At 42.7% G+C, this 21693-nt stretch overlaps 1 protein-coding gene across 1 annotated transcript; it reads left to right on the forward strand.

The window, feature by feature from the left end:
• The first annotated feature begins 19602 nt into the window (after positions 1-19602).
• Positions 19603-21693, forward strand: rxfp3.3b (relaxin family peptide receptor 3.3b). The gene has a single exon (XM_047034059.1). It carries the CDS (start codon positions 19736-19738, stop codon positions 20963-20965), a length of 1230 nt encoding a protein of 409 aa, XP_046890015.1. The 5' UTR covers positions 19603-19735; the 3' UTR covers positions 20966-21693.

Below are 21693 nucleotides of genomic sequence, written 5' to 3' on the forward strand. Positions count from 1 at the left end.
CCACTGTGCGGCCTAGGGCAGTTGCGTGCTCCTCCTCTCCCGAGCCTTTGGAGGGGGCGTAACAGCCTATTTAATCGACAATGCAAATATTGGAATGACCATACTGAGGTTCACCACATGTTCAGTATTCACTGTGTCTAATCAGAGTAGAACAAGATCACATTGCTAATTCTGATCCTTTAATATTTCATTAATCATATGCACAGCCTGGACAGTGCATGTCACACATGAAATATTTTATCCGCTTCACCATGAACTGAATTGTCTTGTTATATATGGATGACCAATTAACTTGGGATGCTTCATTATGGAACTGAATTCTAATGAGTTTTTCTTGTATAAAAATGTATTTGACTTTCATAGTTGAGACACCGCAATTGTATTTTTTTGTTCTCTCCAATTTTCCTGTCTGATGAGTTTTATTTAATATGTCGACCATGTAAACTACAGAGAGATGTATCAGTCTCAGGGCAAGTGCTAAGGAAGAATTCGAGTTGCACTGTGTAGATGTGAATAGTCAATGGATATGGTTTTATGGATATGGTTTTAATACAATTTATTAGACTATACAATTACATATATGTTTAAACAAAGCTTTGCTGATCAGTCTCAACGAAGGAGGTGCCATCCACACAGATCGTTCGTAGGAGTGATAGCGAACTACCACACATGCACTGCCTTATATAAACTTTAGATCAAATGGCATTCCATAAGGTCAATCAATCAATGAAGCAAACTCTGTGATTGGCTAACTCAACTTAGTGACAGCTTGAAACAATACCAAGTGTCCAGTGTGTCCCAAAGTTCTTTGATGTCACAGCTCTCTCCAGAGCAGTAGATAATAAAGCCACAGGGGTTGACCAATCAAATGGTCAACTGTCCTTTGTGTGACCATCTTCAAACAATACCTTTAATTAACACAAACAATGAAACAGGACACAGTTCTTCTCTAGCCAAAGTTCAGAGCAACTGTCTCATTGACCCCTTACAGTAACCAGAGGACAGAAGGCCATATAAAATGCTTCACCCATCCCCCAGGGCAAGCTGCCCACAGAGCTATCAGCACCTCACATTCCTTTGAACTCAACTTAATTATCTTCCCTTCCTGCCTCTTACCAATGAACATAGAAGATTATAGATTTCATACACATACATCTATGCATATGACCAAAATTTCCACTACAGCAAGTCAGTTTACAGTGCTGTGTTTGTAGTTGCTTCATCTGTCTTCTGGTCATGCGCACCACCACGCTTCCTAGCTGCAGTGGTTTTGAAGATGTTCATGTAAGATCAGATAAGTGTTGTTCCCTCACATGGCATCTGAAGTGACGGTCCAACTCTTTTGATATTTGTCTCTTGCGGATGTCTTTACTGTGTTACATCTAGTTTGTTACAAAAGTGCTTAGACTGTTGCTCTTGTTGGTTAGTGGTAGCTGATTTAAACTGTTGTATTCTTCTTTTTTTAGTTAATCCTATTTTTATTGCTTTCCTACAGGTACACCTGCACTTAGAGATCAATGTTGTGTAATTTTAACTTGTTTAACTACATGCTCTTATGGTCTCTTCCCTTTAGCACTATTTTTTGGTTGTTCACAATATGTACTTCTTGTCTTTGACTACCCGCAATGCTGTGGGGCTATCTTGTTGTTATTATCAGTGACCTATGCACTTTGTGAAGCTCTCTCTTGGAAGTCGCTTTGGACAAAAGCGTCTGCTAAATGAATAAATGTAAATGTAAATGTAAATGTAAATGTAAAAGTGTTCTAAAATACGCCAAAAATGGATTGTTCTATTTTAAACATGTTGTGAAGGTTCTACACAGCAGTTTGGGTACATAGGGGTATGTTATATATGTTGAAATACAGTGTTAAAGAAAGAGAGAGAGAACTCTGTAACATCATGGTGCATTGTTGTCTTGGCCGTAATCATCGTCAGAAGGTGTTTGGTCAGGAGAAAACTCAGAGCAGAATATCTTTCCAAATCAAGGCAGCTTGCTGGTTTATTCAGCAGCAGTGGTTACAAGAATACAGAAGAATGCTAGAGACATCTAACATCCAACACATATTTATAGTCAACATGAACAAACTCCCCCTCCCTCCCTTCCCAATACTACCCATAAAATTTAACACACAGTCAGTTCCCTTTTCCCTGAATGGTTATGTGTACGGGCTCCCTATCCCTGAAGGTCAGCTCGACTTGCTCTCCTTGTTCCTCTTTTCCTCGTTGCTCCTCAGTGGATATTTCAGAGGAACAGGCTAGTGACCCTGGCCTCTGTTCTGAAGTAGTCTCCTTCTAATGCTTGGGAGGGCCCCTCTTTCTCCCATCATTTAGTAACAGAGGAATGTATGATCTCCCAACTTGTGGTTCCATTCTCTGGTTCAGTTAAGGACTAACCCTAAGACTGTCTGGTAGTGATGCACAGACAGTGGCCTACCTCGTTACATGTTAGCCTATGGTTCATGAGGGCAATCACACCGGCAACTGTAACACCAGTATATAAAGACTTTTATGTCCTCCTCTAGTCTGTCTTCAAGAACGACCATGCATGGATAGAAGTAGCATCACAATAACAACACAGTTTACTCTGTGTTTCGTAAAGATTGGTACATGAAGATTTAGGAGTCCAAGCATGCAAGGATGCCAAGATATCTTCCCGAATAATTTTGATAGGTTGACAAAGCTTTTATTTTGTAGTGCTGAGCAGTTTTGGATGACGCTAACAAGGATCTGAAGAGGCTGGAACACAGACAGCATCCGTCTCCTTCTGCTAGACTCCCACAGAGTTCAGCACTGAGCTTGACTACTTTTACATTCTGTTTAGTGCCAGTTAAGTTTTTTATGTGATTGCTCAGTTCTCATAATCTTTGAAGGTTTGGGAATGAATGACTGAGCCATCACTATTGGTCTACCAGTTGAATCTGGTTTAACAACAGCTGAAGCCTCGGCTGAGAAGCAGCACTGACAGGACTTAATACTGTGTAATGAAAGGAAGTAATTAAATGTTTCACCAATTTAATATCTTATGTATTTATGCAACATAACAAATGTGTGTGTTTATGTAACAATAATAATTCAGTTTGTTTTGCTTGAGGGAAGTGCATGCTTACCGGCCTGCTGATGGATACTTGCTCACACGCGGGGAACAAATCTCACTTTCTCTAATGCTCTCTCTCTCTGGCACTCTGGGCGAGAAACACAAAGACACACACGACCTGTAAACATTGTTCCATTAGCTTGACTGGCCACATCTGGATGATTACAGTAGCACCCAGTTCATTGCCTCTAACCTCTGAACTGTAGTCACAGTTTACTGTGAAACTGCACTTATGCGCTGGATCTGCTGCTGTAGAAGTCTCTGTATGTTTTTACATGCCATGTATGTAACTTTTTACAAAAGCGTCTGCTAAACAAAACCAAAAAATACAAACAAATGTAACGTAATCTTTGGGGCAAATATGAAATATGATATGGAGTTAGATTAGTTTCATAATTCAAACAAACAAACGCAACACGATTCAAACAAACTTAACACGATCCAAACAAACGTAACACGATTCATACAAACATACCCTATTACATTCGTTTGCAACCTGACAAACACAAGTTACAAATCCCTGCATTCGTTGGTGTGAATCCCTGCATTCGTTCGTGTGGATTTTTTTAACTTTCCTGACGGGCTTAGATTCACAAATGCATTTTTTCTAAAAGATATCCTCTGCAGCCTATCAGATCGTCTCTTCCAATTTTAGCCAATCACATTAACGTGTCTATGTGGACTTCAACAACCTGCCATAATGATGGACATCGTCTCCTTCAGATCACGATCAATGTCGTCTGGTAGCATGTAGGGGAAATATTGCTTGTTAATCTTATTAAACCGATGATCATACCTGATTAAATATTGTTGAGAATAGCAGGATTCATGTTTAGTCATTTTCCGTGTTTCCTAGGCTAACGCAGAGCCCGTCTACCGATATTAGACATTCTCCGGTGATTGGCTAAAATTGGAGACATCTGATAGGCTGCAGAGGATATCTTTTAGAAAAAATGCATTTGTGAATCTAAGCGCGTCAGGAAAGTTCCAAAAATCCACACGAACGAATGCAGGGATTCACACCAACGAATGCAGGGATTTGTAACTTGTGTTTGTCAGGTTGCAAACGAATGTAATAGGGTCATTTATTTGTGAATCGCGTTACATTTGTGAATCGTGTTCCGTTTGTTTGAATCGTGTTACGTTTGTTTGTTTGAATCGTGTTATGTTTGTATGAATCGTGTTACGTTGTTTGTTTGAATCGTGTTATGTTTGTATGAATCGTGTTACGTTTGTTTGGATCGTGTTAAGTTTGTTTGAATCGTGTTGCGTTTGTTTGTTTGAATTATGAAACTAATCTAACTCCATAATATGACGCTTAGGCTTGTGTGGTTAAGGTTATGTAGCGCCCCCTAGCTTGTCTTATACTATTTTGGAGTGCGCTCCCCAAATTCTTCTTTTAGTGAGAGGTCTCTCTCTCTTAAATTAATTAATTAATGCCCTAGTATTCAGCTTTAAAGATTCCTTTTTACCTTTTACTTATTACTATTTTCCCAACAAGAAGATACACATTAGCAGGAATGAAATACACACTTGCAAGTTTTCCAGTAAATACACGTTTAGTGTACTTTTAGTAATAACAAACACATTGACCATACATTACATGCAAAATACGCAACTCACATTCACACACACACTCTGGCACCTTCAGAATGATCCCCAACTAAAACCCGTTGCAGGCCTGATACGATGCTCGGGTGCGGTGAGACCTAAAACCAATGGTCACTTCACTCTATTGAGCAAAACAAAATAATGGTACCATTTGTAGTGTTGTGTGTCTCTGTTTACTCAGTGATACCTCACTCAAACCGCAGGACAATGAGGAACGGCAGTTGCTCGACGAGTAGCGAGCGTTGGTGTCCGCGTTCTTCCTCCAACGTGGCCAGAGGAACCGTGAGCATCCACGTAGCTCACGGCGCTATCTGGTTTTCTACGCTTCCACAAACTCCCGTGCAAATTGTCCCCGCGCTGGCAACAACCCACACCCGACTTGCCGCGTTCAGCCGTGTTGGCCCGAACAGCTAGCTAATTCACTGGGTTAGTGAATAAACACTCAGTGCTAGCTAGCTACCTTACACACAGTAAGGTAGGCTAGCTGGAGCACTATTCTTTGCTTCTTGTCCGTAGAATTAATGTCTGTCTTCACTATCTCGCCGATAATAAAACAACAAACAATAATATTATTCACGTTTTCTTCTCTGTCACTCACACGCGGACTACCACATCTCTTTCGCCATTCTTCTTCCCGCTTCCTCTCTCCACTCCTCCTCACACTCTCCCCCCAATCCACTCAAACAGCAGACACGACCTCATCACTACCAACTCTTCACAATAAAAGATGTACCGTTCTAAATTATTAAATGTGCCATATTGCTTCTTACACAATAACCTTTTTAACTGTTAAAGATATCTTTTGGAATATAACATTTTAAACATATTTAACATTATAAATTGTACAATTTCAAATAAAGTAAACAAATTAAAATACAATGATTATGACAATACCCCAAAATCCCACAGGGCTACAGTTAGCTTCTACAGGAGGTGTAATATCTCCCGGTGCGCCTGCAGTATGGCCGCACTGACAAGGGCTCCGCTATTACCTAGTATTTTGTTTGTCTGGTTAGTGTTTGTAAGTTGTTTTGTTAATTTTGCAGAGTTGCTCATTCAGTACGACCAGCAAACACTTCTGGATATTCTAAATTAACTCTGCCTCAAACCCCCACAAACCTTTCTCTACCTTCTCCTCCCTTCTTAACCCACCTCCCCCACCCCCTCCCTCCACCCTGACAGCAGACGACTTCTCTTCCTACTTTGAGGAAGAAATCGCGGGCATTAGCAGTCGGTTCCCTAAACCCACCTTTCCTACTCTCCCACCCTCTATCACTGACTGAACTAAATGTCTTAACTCTTTCTCTCCCCTGTCCGAGGCAGAGCTCTCTGACCTCATTCTCTCTCATCGCCCCACCTCCTGTCCCCTTGATCCAGTCCCCTCCCCTCTCTTTCAAACCATCTCTCCCTCCATCAGAACTTATATTCTCCATATGGCCTGTGTTGTTCTGTTCATTTGACAATAAAAGACTTGAACTTCAATAATACAGCAAAGGGAATGTTTAGTATCTTACTTGGAACCCATGACCTAAAAGATAATAATTTTTACAATATGAAACACAATGTATTTTACTATTACTATTATTTTGTTACCTGTTCCTGTAATTGCTTTTGTTAAGACAGTGCATTGCAAGACATTTCATAAAATAAAATAAAAAATGTGTTAACACACAATGGCTGTCATGTTGCTCTATTATCAGAAAGGGGCGGAAGAGAGACATCAGTAAATGTCGTCAGACCCTCATTACAGCCATGTGTTTAATTGTTCCCTTAATTAAGAGCCTCTGAGTGATGCTGCTTCTCCCCTGAGGTAAATGTAGACTGTTTGCTCCTGTGGAAATTGGACACATCACTTGCACTGGTCCACCGTCCACTTACCAGTTGGGTACATGTAACTCAATGTAGTTACATTCGCTCACTTACACAGACAGACTTTGACACCCAAGGCTGAACACAGACACTAACACTCTAACACACACACACACATATACACTGATACACACACACAGAGTTATACTGTGAGGTGGCTGTACTGCCAAATTCTGGTTAGTGATTCATTATAAATGAAGAATGAGAGAAGTTAAGTATAGGACTGTCAGTATAGGACTGTCAGTATAGGACTGTCAGTATAGGACTGTCATCTGATGTGCTCAGAGGGGTGTGCACACACGTATGTGTCTGTGCAATGATTCTGTGTGAAAACATGTGTGTGTTGATGTATTTGTGTGTGTGCACATGTGTTTGTACGTTTGTTTTCTTTGTACAAGGAGGCATGTGTGTGTGTGTTCTTGTGCTAATACACTTAAGCCTTGACCCACTTTGAAACCAGTGTCACAACCAAGTCTCTTTAAATGACTCTGGAGAATTTCCACCCACCATTTGGGAGACTGTGGCCTATAGCACGTTAATCCTGCAGCAGCTCAAAGTGTGTCTGCATCTGAGCTCATGGATGAGACTCACTTCATCTAAAAGGGAAAGGCAGACAAGTGTTCTACGGAAGTCCTATCAACACAGGGCTGATAACTGGCAGGCTACATAAGCACAAGGCTGATACCTGTCAGGTTCTTTAAACTCAGGTTCTATAAACTCAGGTTCTGTAAACTCAGGTTCTATAAGCCCAAGATTGCCAGGTTCGAGGTACTCCATTTTTACATTTAGTCATTTAGCAGACACTCTTATCCAGAGCGACTTACAGTAAGTACAGGGACATTCCCCCCGAGGCAAGTAGGGTGAAGTGCCTTGCCCAAGGACACATCGTCATTTGGCACGGCCGGGAATCGAACCAACAACCTTCTGACTAATAGTCCAACTCCCTAACCGCTCAGCCATATGATCCCCTCCGTCACAGGTTCTATAAGCACAGGTTTGCCAGGTTCAATGTACTCCATATCTTCCAGCTGTTAAAACTCTGGACAAGACTGGTGGTGGTGGCCCAAGGCTCAGAGATTAGTCGTCTCCAACTTTGTACTGGACTTAGTGGACTGTATCATGGTGATGCATGAGTTGGGCCTCTGTGTGAACTCAGACTGGATGAGTGTGATTTGCTGTACAGCATGTTGCAGTCATGCTTCCAGTAGGACAGTGGAGGGAGACCTCACAGATGACTCCAGAATGGAAATGAAGCCAGCTGTATGAACCTGATTCATACAGCAGAATATCCCAAGCTTGAATCTGTAAGAACACAATTGTCTGTGGAAGTAAATTGCTTCATAACACTGCTGCTCTTCGATTTCCCATCACTGGCTGATGCATCGATGTTGGGCAGACATTTCATCAACCACAGGTGTTCATCATTACCTCAGTGGAGCTGAAACAAATCTTGATTGACAGGACTGTATTCTTTAACATGTGATTATGTAGTTGCAATTATAATATGTTGCTGCTGTAATGCAGAACAGCTAATTGTAGTTGTTGTGGATTCTCTAGTCCTGTCAATCCGAGACACAATGTTCACCACAACTGCTGCTTGTCTGCGTTAAATCTTCTTGCCTTAAGTAAAGTACTTTTTGCTTTCTCATGTGTGTTAGCCTTTTGAGAAACAAACTAATACTGTTAAATGTGTTGTTCAACTTTGGTGATTTAACCCCCGTCATCTATGTTCCAACCTGGGGCTAAAGACAAGGATATCTGGGATGTGCCCTCGACTTTATGCCTTTATAAGCACAGAGCTTTGTATTTTGGAACATAGACAAGTGGAGAGATCAACTGATGGACATTGTGCTGACAGTAAAACCTTGAATCAGTGCCAGACAGAACAAGCACCTTAAGGCCAGCGTAAGTGCCATACACCATCACTCCTTTCTCCTCCACACCCAGCTGTTACCAGCTAGCTGCTGGAAACGCCTCGCCACACATTTACGTTGTCATTCTGTTTTTTTTTTCTGGCCTGTGAATTTGGAGAGACAACCAAAATGTGTGTGTTCTGCCATGAATGTTTCAGTACAGAACTAAACAAACCGACTATCAGTAAACAGGCATCATTACAGTTTGAATGGGACACATATGTATGATTTATATTTCCTTTCTAAATTAGTTTAAATATAAACCCTCATCACAGATGCATCCCAGACAGACTTGCCTTCTCCTCAGCACAGCCAAACAAGACACAAGTGCTTTTTAAGGCCAACAAGCAGAAAAATGATTCGCTGTTACAGGAGAATTTCACTCTCTCCAACATAGCAAAATTATGTTATATCTAAATTACATAACTGAACATTCGACCAATAATATATATCACTAAGAATAACCCATGGCATCAAACACATCAAAACTATATTACACCGAAAACTATTGTCAAACAAAGCACTTGCATTCACCTCTCAGAATACTCCACCATCACAGCATCGACAGTTTTCTCGGAGGCGTGCAGCAGCTGAGTCTGGGTATTGAAAGTCGTGTTCGTGTAAACCCATCTCTCTTTATACTGTCTCAGAGCGAGACAGCTAGACAGATCTACTGTATCTCTGAAGCCCTCAAAGCAGAGGAAGTTTGGAAGAAGCTGTTATCGTTTTGACTCCTTGGCAGATCATCCCACAAAAATCATTTATAAAAAAAAGACTGTTCCCACCATTTGCTAAAATGCAGAATGAAAGAGGCAAACAATGAATAGAAGCATTTTTGGGAGCGACCTGCTGTGAGGGCTCTAAAGATGTGTGTACGAGGGCGAGAAACAGACCTGTCGGAAAGCTGATTTCACACCTGCCATATTGCCCTCAGCAGCAGGAGCCCTTTCTGCTGCTGACTCACAGGACACCATCGAGGTGTGTGTGTGTTTCTCATTCTGAATAAAAGGCATTATTTCTCAGCCTGCAAGGAGGAGATAAGCTTGGGGGGCTTGCACTCCAGTCTGGATGGGCTCGAGCAAGGTACCTTGCAGGACACTTTCATAGGGTTGGAAGGTTATGTTGTGGTTGTGTGTGTGTGTGGTCACAGTTGACTTCATCTCGTCCCTGATAGAGGGCCCTCATGGATGTGTGACTCAGTGACAAATGGCGGAATTTAAAGCTCAGCAGGAAGATTTCAGAGCAGCGCAGCTGGAACACGCGCACACTTTGCCAAAATGATCACTACTGGGCCCACTGGAGTGGGCGCATCATGTGATGGTCAGATCTTCGGAGCACAGCTACTGTACTGCCGATCAGCTCTGCTAGGAGCAGAAATGCATCTCAGCCTAACTGCTGCTCTGCGCTTCCCCCAGTGCTGTGTCAGGGGACCAAGGTGGACTGAACACGAACGGTCGTGGTTTCATCCTATAAAGGCTGCAGTATCGAACAGAGTGCTTTCTGAAGAAGAACAATACTGCCAAACATGTACTTTTATATAGGACTATAACATGTTTTACTGGTAAACCAAGGAAATGTCTCCTTGGAGCCCCATGGTGTTATAGAGGGATGGTTAAAGCCCTTCCTGCTTCAGTTGGTGCAGGTGCTTCCTGTCCATCCATGGAAGACCCATCTGTTCACTTCTCGACATCAAATAATTCATCTCTCAATGAGAGGCTTGGGGGTGACATACTACAGCTAAAGTACCCTGAAAAAACGACATCATTCTGAATCAAACATGTTCTGCTCACTTACATAACACACTTCCGTAAGGGAATGCTTTTTTCGCATGAGTAATTTGCTGCGATAACTAGACAAGAATTTACATAATTCCGTTTATTGTCTTGGGTTAGGGTTGCAAGCCTCAGCATGCAAATAGAGGTGGGGTTGGTGGTGAGGGCATGCCTCTGGTTACAGGATACATGTAGTCATTTAGCAGACGCTCTTATCCAGAGCGACTTACAGTAAGTACAGGGACATTCCCCCCTGAGGCAAGTAGGGTGAAGTGCCTTGCCCAAGGACACACCGTCATTTTGCACAGACGGAAATTGAACCGGCAACCTTCTGATTACTAGCCCGATTCCCTAACCGCTCAGCCACCTGACTCCGGTGTCGGGTGAACTTTACATTTTGCGGGTTTATCCCATGTGTTGCATGGATTACATAGCCAGCAAAGCTGGTTTTACTTACTGAGGTTTGACCCACCAGTAATAAAACCATGAACAGACCCCAGACTGAGCTACTCTCCGCAGTCCTTCGTACGAGCCTGATCTATCCTGAAACGTGTTCTTAGAGGCTGCCTAGTATGACATTGGACAAGAAATGTAAACTGTCGTTAACAACACAGCACCCTCAAGCCTGTTTCAACACCTTTTCTGCTGCGTCGCCTTATCACCGTGACTGTTCGAAGAAATTGCAGAAAAGTAATATTTTTACACAGGAGCCGACCATTTCCAGCCTGTGACGTCCTCAGGGTTTATTCAGTACCAAGACTCTGGATGTGGCCTGTAACAAGGAAAGGTGAAGGATAAGTTGTTTATTGAAATGTGAAAATACAAAGCTTCAGCGGTGGTTGTGCGAGGCTAGCACAAAAGCGTTCTCGTCACACAGGAAGTAAGCCCTTCATATCTGCCAGGGTTAAGTTGCCCATTTTCTGTCCGCTTCTTTGTCCAAAATGCCACTGGCATTCTGGGAAAGGTTCAAAAGAAAGAGGTGTCTGCTCTGCCTTTGAAATTCTAATAAGATGGAGACCAAATACAACATTGAACCATTTTACTGCCCTTATCCTTAAAGAGGGTGAACGCTATTTTTTTATTTATGTTTTGATGTGGAAATGCTCGGACCCCCCTCCTTCCCTCTGCATGTAACTGCTCACCAAGATGTGATGTGTGTTTCAGCAAGGACAGGAAGAGAGACAGGCCTGGCTGAAAGAGACAATTCAGAGCTCCATGGCATGTGGCAACTGGCAATACTCTACTGACAATACAACAAGTTCCACCTAAACCTCTCTGGCTGGAACTGTCGGGGGGTAGTATGTGTTTGACAGTGTCTGGGAGAGAAAACGAGAGAGCTGTGTTTGGAATCAGTCCAGCCCAGCTGCATCACAGTACGAGCTGAACAAGTGAACCATGAAAACAGGTTGTTCTAACATGTTGTTAGGGGTGAATAACGAAGGGAATGCAATATTAATGGTGGGTGGTGGGGTCAGGTGATGCTGTTGGTCTTTTGTGCTCGTTCTTTTACTCACACGCTCCTCTCGGACACAAACACTGCTGTCACATCACCACTGTCTGATGTCACATCACCTCTGTCTGATGTCACATCACCTCTGTCTGATGTCACATCACCACTGTCTGATGTAACACTGCCTAGAAGGACCATGGTGACAACATACTGCCCCTTCGTTTAGCACAGCCCTCCCTTATCAGACTACTTAACATTTAATTGGATATTTTTCAGAATTGCCTTGAGGACTTTAACACATTTAATGCAAATTGGATGAATTATGAAAATGCTGAAAATGAGGAGGGATGTATGCAATGTAAAAAAAAACATTTTTTGCTTGTAATAACCAAGGGAAAATGCAGAGTGGCAACTTTAAGGTTAGAAGAAGAATCAGAATCAGAATTGATGTTTATTCGCCATGAAAATTTGCTCAGACAAGGAATTTACTTTGGCAGGAAGGCTTACCTAGGCAGCCATTTTCGGCGCCAAGCGATGTTACATTACCTACAAAGCAATACCTATAGTAAAAACACTGGAACATTAGAATCGCTCTGGATGTGAGGGGGGAGGAGATGTGAGGGGAGGGGATGTGAGGGGGGAGGAGATGTGAGGGGGGAGGAGATGTGAGGGGGGAGGAGATGTGAGGGGGGAAGAGATGTGAGGGGGGAGGAGATGTGAGGGGGGAGGAGATGTGAGGGGGGAAGAGATGTGAGGGGGGAGGAGATGTGAGGGGGGAAGAGATGTGAGGGGGGAGGAGATGTGAGGGGGGGGGATGTGAGGGGGGAGGAGATGTGAGGGGGGAGGAGATGTGAGGGGGGGGGGATGTGAGGGGGGAGGAGATGTGAGGGGGGAGGAGATGTGAGGGGGGGGATGTGAGGGGGGAGGAGATGTGAGGGGGGAGGAGATGTGAGGGGGGGGGAGATGTGAGGGGGGAGGAGATGTGAGGGGGAGGAGATGTGAGGGGGGGGGGAGATGTTGTGAAGGGGCAGTTGAAGGTTGTGTTACTAAACCAAGATCAATACTAACACCCACTGACCCCTGAAAAACCTGACCTCCCCTCACATCAAGCTGCAATGGGAACTAAAACCATCATTAAGTGTAACTATGTAGCAGTTATGGAAATACAATTTTGTTACTATGGGTTTTGCTATGTAGTTAAAGGGTAGTTAACGTCATCTGAATGTAGACTGTTTCCATTAAAGCACTTCAATGTTGTATATTCAACATCCCTCCTTTCCTGCTCTCAGGTCCTGGAAATGGAAAACAGGGTATAAGTGTGCAGATGGTGTTCTGTGCGTCTGCTGAGTGATGGTAAGGCCATCACCTGAGTTAGTGTGGAATCAACAGTGTTTATGGAAGCCTCAGCTTCAGAACAGGAGTACAAATTCAGCTGAGTTAGATGCCTGGTCTTATCCACCCAAGCTGGGAGGTTGAATGAAATAAAAAGCCACGCAAATCCCACTGTGCAGTCCACGTCTCACCATATCGCTCTCCCTCCCTCTCTCTTACTCTGTCTCCCTCTCTCTTACTCTGTCTCCCTCTCTCTTACTCTGTCTCCCTCTCTCTTACTCTGTCTCCCTCTCTCTTACTCTGTCTCCCTCTATCTTACTCTGTCTCCCTCTCTCTTACTCTGTCTCCCTCTCTCTTACTCTGTCTCCCTCTCTCTTACTCTGTCTCCCTCTCTCTTACTCTGTCTCCCTCTCTCTTACTCTGTCTCCCTCTCTCTTACTCTGTCTCCCTCTCTCTTACTCTGTCTACCTCTCTCTACCCCTCTCTTTCTCTCTCTCTCTTTTTCTCCCTCTCTCTTTCTCTTTCTCTATTTCACTCTCCCTCTCTCTCTTTCCCTCTCTCTCGCTCTCTCTTCACAGCATATCTCTCTCTCTTTCTCTCTCATATTCATGTAACTCATTTCTCCTCTATCACTATAGTTGTCTCTCTCCTGGGTCTTATTAAAAAGCATCGCTTCTTCGACAGTGTCTTGCTGAGAGATGTTATACTTGTATTAAGTACCTTGGGATGTCGCCTATAAACGATGATTATCTTTGAATGTGGGGACGAATGCATTCCAATTATCTAGTTATTATTCCCCCTTCCACCACGTAGAATTGAAAAGACACAACAGGGTTCCCTAACAATCTGTTATGTGAGTCACAGAGAGAGAGACAAGATAACTGAGATATATTCATCTCTTTGCAGAATGATGAAGACCACTGCATGCACAGCAGATGTAAAAGCTGTGGTCTATTCAATAAACGTCCCTCTGGGAGATAGAGACGTGAGCCAAATCGTCATTCATCCTCTAGCCGAATCTAATCTGCAAAAGTCTTTCAAATACTGCTGCGTTGTTCTTCACTTCACTTCAGCATCTGCATCGTGTTTTTAGGACTCACTCACATGTAACGTGTGTCCTCCTCATGCCACATTACAGTCACACATGTGTATTTGGTTTCTGTTTACGGTTTTTCTCAATTGGTTTGGCTCATTTCACGAAACAGAAATGACATTCTCAAAACAACACGTGCAAACCTCCAAACCGCTGGGCACTTGTTCACAACATATTGGAATTGTTTATTCCTTTAATCAAATTGCAATTGTATTAGCACATCCTTGTAAATGACAAGTGCAATTGCCTACAGTTTGCACACATTTCAAATGATTTTGCACATCTTTGAAATTTTTAGGTATAATTGCCTTCAATTAGGCCAACTATCAATTGAAAATATCTTGCTGGTCTAAACTGACTGTTATTTCTCAGTCAAGTGGTTGTTCTCTGCAAAACATATTGGCATAATTTCCTTGTGTACATCATCACCTGCACAATAGTTCACTCCACTGTCAAAAACCTTTCAGGCACATAATACCATGAAAAACATCATGGTATATACTGTAATATGGATCTCTTGGATCATCTGCTTACAGTCATTGTCAGGTGCAACTAGAACTTTACTAAACAATGGGACACATCCGATCACCAATCACACAGTAAGTTTAGTTAGCTGACAGGAGCTATGCAGCAGTAAAATGAGTGAAAAAATAGTGAAATCCTTCCATCAAATATATAGAGCTTGTCCCAGGCCAGCTCGGGGGAAACATCACTGTTTATGCTGCCATTTCAGAGAATGGTGTAGTCACCCACATTCCCAGTCTTGGCCCATACAATACCCAGACACTCCTGGTGTCCTTGGACTGCCTGTACTCCGATCTTATCCCTCTACATGAGACCACTTTCTTACATTTGTCATTGTGTGGGACAGTGTAAGCTTCTACCGTCACCCGCTCATCAGGATTCACTGCCCATCAAAGAATGCTAATGGTGCTCATATCACCTAACTCCCCGTTCCTTAAACCTATCCAGGAGGTTTTTTCTGCATGGAGGTGGAGGGTTTATGAGCATCGGGCTCAAAACCAGAGGTCCCTGCTCCAGGCAATGGATGCTGCTTGTGATGATGTCACAGCAGATAAGTGTAGGGGATTGTTGCGGCATGAACAACAATTCTTCCCCTGTTGCATCGTAAGGGAGAACATCAGATGTGATGTCAATGAAATCTGTGGCCAGACAGACAGTGAGGACGACAACTAGTGAAACTCCAGCTTTGCTTTACTTTCTTACTGTATGTGTTTCCTTCTTGCCGTGAAATGCACCCTCTGCAACTCTGACTAGGAGGGGGTCACTTGCCTGAAACTTACTGTGGTTACTCATACTACTAGTGTAGGTTATACATAATGTTAGTTTTGATGTGCTTATTGTATGAAAGTATATTGTGCTGTACACATTTCCTGTAACAGTAACCATGATGTATGGCAATTACAGTAACAATTTCCATGGCAGTGTAAGTGCAATATGTGATGTGAAACCTTGTAGGTTACTCTTGAATTACTGTAATCTTTTTTCTGTTTGATGCACATTTACATTTTACATGTATTCATTTAGCAGACGCTTTTATCCAAAGCGACTTCCAAGCTGTCTGCTTTACAAAAGAGCATAGGTCAATGATCCTAAACAACGAGATAGCCACAAAAACATTGTGGTTAGCCAAAACATGAAGCATACATTACAGTATTGTTGCTTGCTTTTCTACAGGTGCACTCTTGCACTTTTGAGGTTCATGTTGTTTAGTTGTAACTTGTTTGGCTACATGCTCTTATGGTTCTTCTCTTTGGCACTTACTGTATTTGGGTTTTTCACAATGTATGCTTCATGTTTTGGCTACCCGAAATGTTTGGGGCTATCGCGTTGTTACTGTATGATCAGTGACCTATGCACTCTTGTAAAGCTCTCTTGGAAGTCGCTTTGGATGAAAGCATCTGCTAAATGAATAAATTTACACTGTAAATGCAGATTGAGACACATTGTATTCTGGAAAGAAAACATCTACTACAGTAACTGTAGCACAGTGCACATGAGGGATATTTCTAAGGTCCACTGCCATACTGACAAAACATCTAAACATTTTGACCTGCAGTGTTTACACAATGCCAAAGGGACTTTTCATTTTGGGGGCACTGACTATTTGTATGAGAGAAGGATTTAGTTTTGACTGATAAGTTGTCTGTTTTAGGAAAGAGATGACCCTTTGCCGGTGTTCCATGGTGTTTTGCTGAACCATCTGGGTTATTTTGGCAAATGTATTTAAAGGTTTGAGAATGTTCAAATTTTTTTCGAGCGATGAGCCAAAGCAATCGAGAAGGAACTTTTCATTTTGAGGGCACTGACTATTTATATGAGAAAATGATTTGGTTTTGAAGCATGAGTTAACTGTTTTGGGTGAGATATGACCTTTTGAAGGTGATCTATGTAGTTGTGCTGAACCATATAGGCTATTTTGCTAAATGCACGTGGAGCTTTGAGAATGTCATTTCTGTTTCAAGAATTGAGCCAAAGCAATCGAGAAAAACTGTAAGAGCACGTGTGAAAGCCCCCCTAAGAAAACCTTTCATCCTGCACTCTCCAGAGACAGGAATTCAGGAAACGTTTCTCCAGCGAGACCTGAAATCCGCAGAGGAAGAGAGCGTGTACTAATGAGACACAGAGGGAAGGTCCTACTGTAATCAGCTTCTCTCTTCCTGCTCTCTGTTCTCACACTCCGCACGGCTGGACAGGCTGGTGCGGACGCCATCATAGACGATGTTTTCTCTGTAGTGATGAGTGAGCTCTCAGATGGTGAGTGTTCTCTCTCTGTAGTGATGAGTGAGCTCTAAGATGGTGAGTGTTCTCTCTCTGGTGATGCCCAGGTTCAGATATCTCTTTGGACCAGGCTCTGTTCAACATGGAGGTAATGTGAGGCCTTGTTTTGGCTCAATGTAAAGCTTGCTTTCAGGTAAGGTCTCTTCCTTACTTTGTTTTCCTCAATACCAGAAATATGTTTCCACATGCTCTTATGTGGCCTTGTTGTTAAGAGGGGGCTTCTTTGCAGCACTAAGGCCTGCTTGATGGTCGAGTGCAGCTGTCTTTCTGGAGTTTCCCGCCTCTGCTGTCTTATCTCTGATAGTCATAATGAATGTGGTTCCATAATCGCTTCTGTGATCAAAGCACTTTACGCTTATTGGAAGACAAGAACATTTTTTATAAACATTTACCGCATGCTCCACGAATCAGAGAAAACTATTTTGTTGCATTATTTCAATTACTCATTGTACAAAGAGCACTTTCAGATTGAATGGATGAAATCTAATTCTGTTCAAGACCAAAGCTGAGGATTTTAAAGCCTGGTTTACATTCAAAAGCCATGATGGGTTTAAATGAACCCATTTAAAAGACAAAACATTTGAGATCTGATGGAAACACTCGCGATGGAAGGGATGCTATTCTACCAGGCCTCAGTGCAGCTGTTGGATGGAAACTGATAGAAAAAAGATAACAGTGAACAGATGCGGAGATATCTGAGATAAGACAAGCAAGACGGATGGAGGGGCCTGAGCATGGCAGGCCCCGCGGCTGTGCTGCAACGCTGCCATCTGCCTCCCTCACCACGCTGGTGGGTGCAGGGAAGCACTGATATTCCTCAAAAACAACTCTTCTTCTGTACATGATGCGCTGCCAACTCCATTTTCATTCCGACAGCTTTCTATCTAGTCAAGGTTTCTGGTGTTAAAACAGTATATTTGAGTGCCCACAGCAATATGAGGCCGTGTTATTTAGTGTAGATGTCACGACCCACTCCCCTTGAGCTCGATTTCCCTGTCTGTCTGGTTTGTTCTGTGTTTTAAGTGGCGTTCCTGAACGTACCCCTTTCCGGTTGCTGGGCAAGAAACCTGCTCTCACCTGTCCCTCTTCAGCAATAAACACACCTGGTCCTGATCATCATCATCACTACACTACTATAAACACACCTGGTCCTGATCATCATCATCACTACACTACTATAAACACACCTGGTTTGTATCACCAATAAACATCACCTTTTTCACCACCTACCAGTCCAGGTCTGCGTTTGGGTTCAATCACTGGGAACTGGGATAGTAGATCTGTATACTGTAAAGCCATCAGCCCAAAAGTAATGAACTCCGATAACATTTCAAATTTTAAAGGAAAACTAATTTCAAATCTTAACAGATTTTCACTGTACATAAATTAATCTAAAAGGGCTTTAAATTAAACTACTTTTAGACTGGCCCACAATATTTCCACAACATTAAGGAAAAAACTAGTTGCATATCTTTGTCAACTCTACACCTAGAGTTACTGAGGTGGGTGTTTCACTGTAGGGTTCGTTTACCAGGAAAAGCCTCTTTTCACTCACATCACAAAAAGGCACCAACAAAAGGTGTACAAAGCCCTGCTGCACTCCCCTTAATGTAGGTCATGGCCAGTCTTTACAAAGAAGCTTCTTTAAAGATGTCATTAAATCTTTGCTAAACATTAACCAGCTGGGGTAAAAAATTAACAAGGATTGCTTAGGTTTACAAAACATTGAAGCCACATAAGAAACGATGAGAAGCTTCAGTTGATATAACCATGGACTAAACTCTCTAGAAAGAAGTGTGCTGATTACTCCAAATAGATGTCATTTGGGATAATAGCACAAGGTACAGCTATCTGGGTTAGCAAGACATTGTCATGAACCACAATGCATTGTTGCCTGTACATTTGACAACTTTGAGCTGTAAAATGAACAGCAAAACAGCAGGACGGAAATGAAGGCAAGCAGTTGTTGTGTTGTGAGAGAATGAGACAGTAAGGGAAACCTTCTAACCATTGAAAGTTTGTAGTAGCTTTAGTAGCTGTAGTAGCTGTAGTAGCTTACTGTGAACAGGCACACTGTTCAGCAGGCTGTATGTTCATCGTCATCATGGGAAAGGGAGAGGTGGAGGGAGATGGAGAAGGAGAGGGGGAGGGAGCGGGAGAAGTAGGGGGGTGAGGGGGGGGGGGGAGCACAGTAGACAGTCCACGGCTGGACCCTTCAGTCCCATGCCGAGTCTTGGATGGAGATGTGTTCAAAATGAACACGTCACCAAATCTTAAATACATGGAGAATACATGGTATTGACCAAATGACTGACCAATAACAGAAGCATAGCCACTAGGCCATTCCAAATTATAATGAACCACGACTTCATAAATAGCATGATAAACAATGGGCTAATTAAAAATTAAGAATTTTTGCAATCAATTTGTATATCTTTTAATGCAACACAAACATACCACAATTGCATGAATTACAACATTTGGTGTAACATTTCGTTTCCTCATTAACTGCTGTGGAATGGCGAAGTCTTGCGGACGGTTATCGCATCTTTATCATGCACGCCAGTCACAATAGAATCAACCAATCCTCTCAGCTGGGGAGGCGCCTTGAAAGAGACGCTGCATTTAAAAGCCTGTGGAGCGCCGCCAGAGTGCACGATGAACAACAAAGCGTAAAGATGCAGACTTCTCTACAGATGTTGAGTACTTATGAAAAACATTTACTGCCTAACTGTAATGTTGTACATTTGAGTACTTCCGAGTCCGACTATCTTTACCGTCAGGAGCGTAATAGGTGATATGCAACCGGCACACAGATTAATGCTGGTGAAGGCACCCGGGATTGTCTTGTTAACGGAGAGGATGGCGGATTTGTGGAACCATACAGGCAGCTTATACAACCGATCGGGTATGATCCCGGATCGTTTCAGCAGTTTGGAGGACATAGATATTCCCGCGGACGGTAGTCCAACTTTACGCATCATGATTTCCATAGTGTATTCTGTTGTGTGCGCAGCAGGTTTGGTTGGAAATCTACTGGTCTTTTTCTTGATGAAAGTGAGACGAGGAAGGAAGAGGTCCACGATCAACTTTTTCATACTTAACCTGGCCATGACAGACTTTCAGTTCGTTCTGACCTTGCCTTTTTGGGCGGTGGACACAGCCATGGACTTCAGTTGGCCATTTGGAAATGCAATGTGTAAGATCATTTCCTCAGTCACTGTAATGAACATGTACGCAAGCGTGTTCTTTCTGACTGCTATGAGTGTTACTCGCTACTGGTCTGTTGCCTCGGCTCTGAAAGACCGCACGCGGAACAGATACTGCTCGGTGAGATGGGTGAGCGCAGTGCTCTGGGTCTCGGCCACCGTGGCTACCGCACCAACTGCTATATTCTCCACAGTGACAAACGTAGCTGGTGAAAAACTATGCCTTCTCAGATTTCCAGAAGGCCATTACTGGTTGGCTCTGTACCACTTACAGAAAATCCTCGTTGCCTTCGTTTTTCCCATGCTCATTGTCACAGTTTGCTATTTACTGCTTCTCCGGTTCGTTCGTTTAAGGAGCATGAACAACAACCACATAAAAAGGAGGTCTAGAGTCACAAAATCTGTAACCATTGTTGTCCTATCCTTTTTTTTGTGCTGGATGCCAAATCATGCTATTACATTCTGGGGTGTTTTGGTGAAATTCAATGTTGTTAATTGGGACAAGTCGTATTATATTGTTCACACATATGTTTTCTCTGTGACGGTTTGCCTTGCGCATGCCAACAGCTGCTTGAACCCAGTGTTGTATTGCCTTATGCGAAGAGAGTTCAGAAAAATGCTGAAGGATTTATTTTGGCGGATGTCTTCACCAGTGATGTCAAACTCCTGTCAAGTGCGACCGTTTTCTGGAACTCTTAAAATGGACCAAGATGATACCCAGATAGTTATCCCTTTGAATGTCATGGAAACCGACCAGTGTCAACTATCAATTGAAAACGGACCATGTGAATCTTCCGTTGTCAACCAGCTCCGTAGGTAACTTGACTTGGCGCACAGAAAACGGACTGGGATTATTTACAGTGCAAAGGACTTTCGATGACCAAGTGTACTAGGGTACCAAACTACACTTTCTCGAACTTTAAAAAAAAATGTGATCAAACAACACCTGTGCCGAATTGCGCAAAGGACACATGCGCCGCACTTTGTTTCCTGATCGTCCTATTGTATGCTTAAGCTTCTTTGCAGCGCGTATAGTTGTGTTATAATTTGACTCGAGTAAAACGACGTTTCGAAAAATCTTCAGTTACCTTTCATGAGAATAATTCTTATAAGATGTTGTTTAAATCCACGCCCAAGTGTGTTTTAAGGCTATACGTTTTGGGGGGCTGTATTTTTTATGGCCACTTCGAACGTAGGCCTAATGTTCCAGTGAAATTCTCTACATGTTTTCACAGTATTCTATTCTAATCACTTTCCGTGCTTTGCGTAGTTGTGGCTGTACACCCGCAAGGACATGAAAACATTGTTGATCACGCACTCACTGCGACTTAACACCGCAAAACCACACGTATGGTTGCGCAATTGAGCTAAAAAAAAAAACACGTTGAATGTTGTAAGTATTAAACTGAATTAGGCCTCCTCATGAAACATTCGTAAACATTTGTGACGTCCATGTTTTTCAAAATTGTATGTGACAGGTGCCTGTGAAACAAATAATGTGTAAACGAATGTAAAAACTGCCAAGAGCAAGGGGCGAATAAAATGATT

The sequence above is a fragment of the Hypomesus transpacificus genome, chromosome 14 (genome assembly GCF_021917145.1).
Source record: "Hypomesus transpacificus isolate Combined female chromosome 14, fHypTra1, whole genome shotgun sequence".
Taxonomy (NCBI): Eukaryota; Metazoa; Chordata; class Actinopteri; order Osmeriformes; family Osmeridae; genus Hypomesus; species Hypomesus transpacificus.

Excerpts from the sequence above, each read along its gene's own strand:
- rxfp3.3b (XM_047034059.1), top strand. The coding sequence starts at position 19,736 with ATGCAACCGGCACACAGATTAATGCTGGTGAAGGCACCCGGGATTGTC.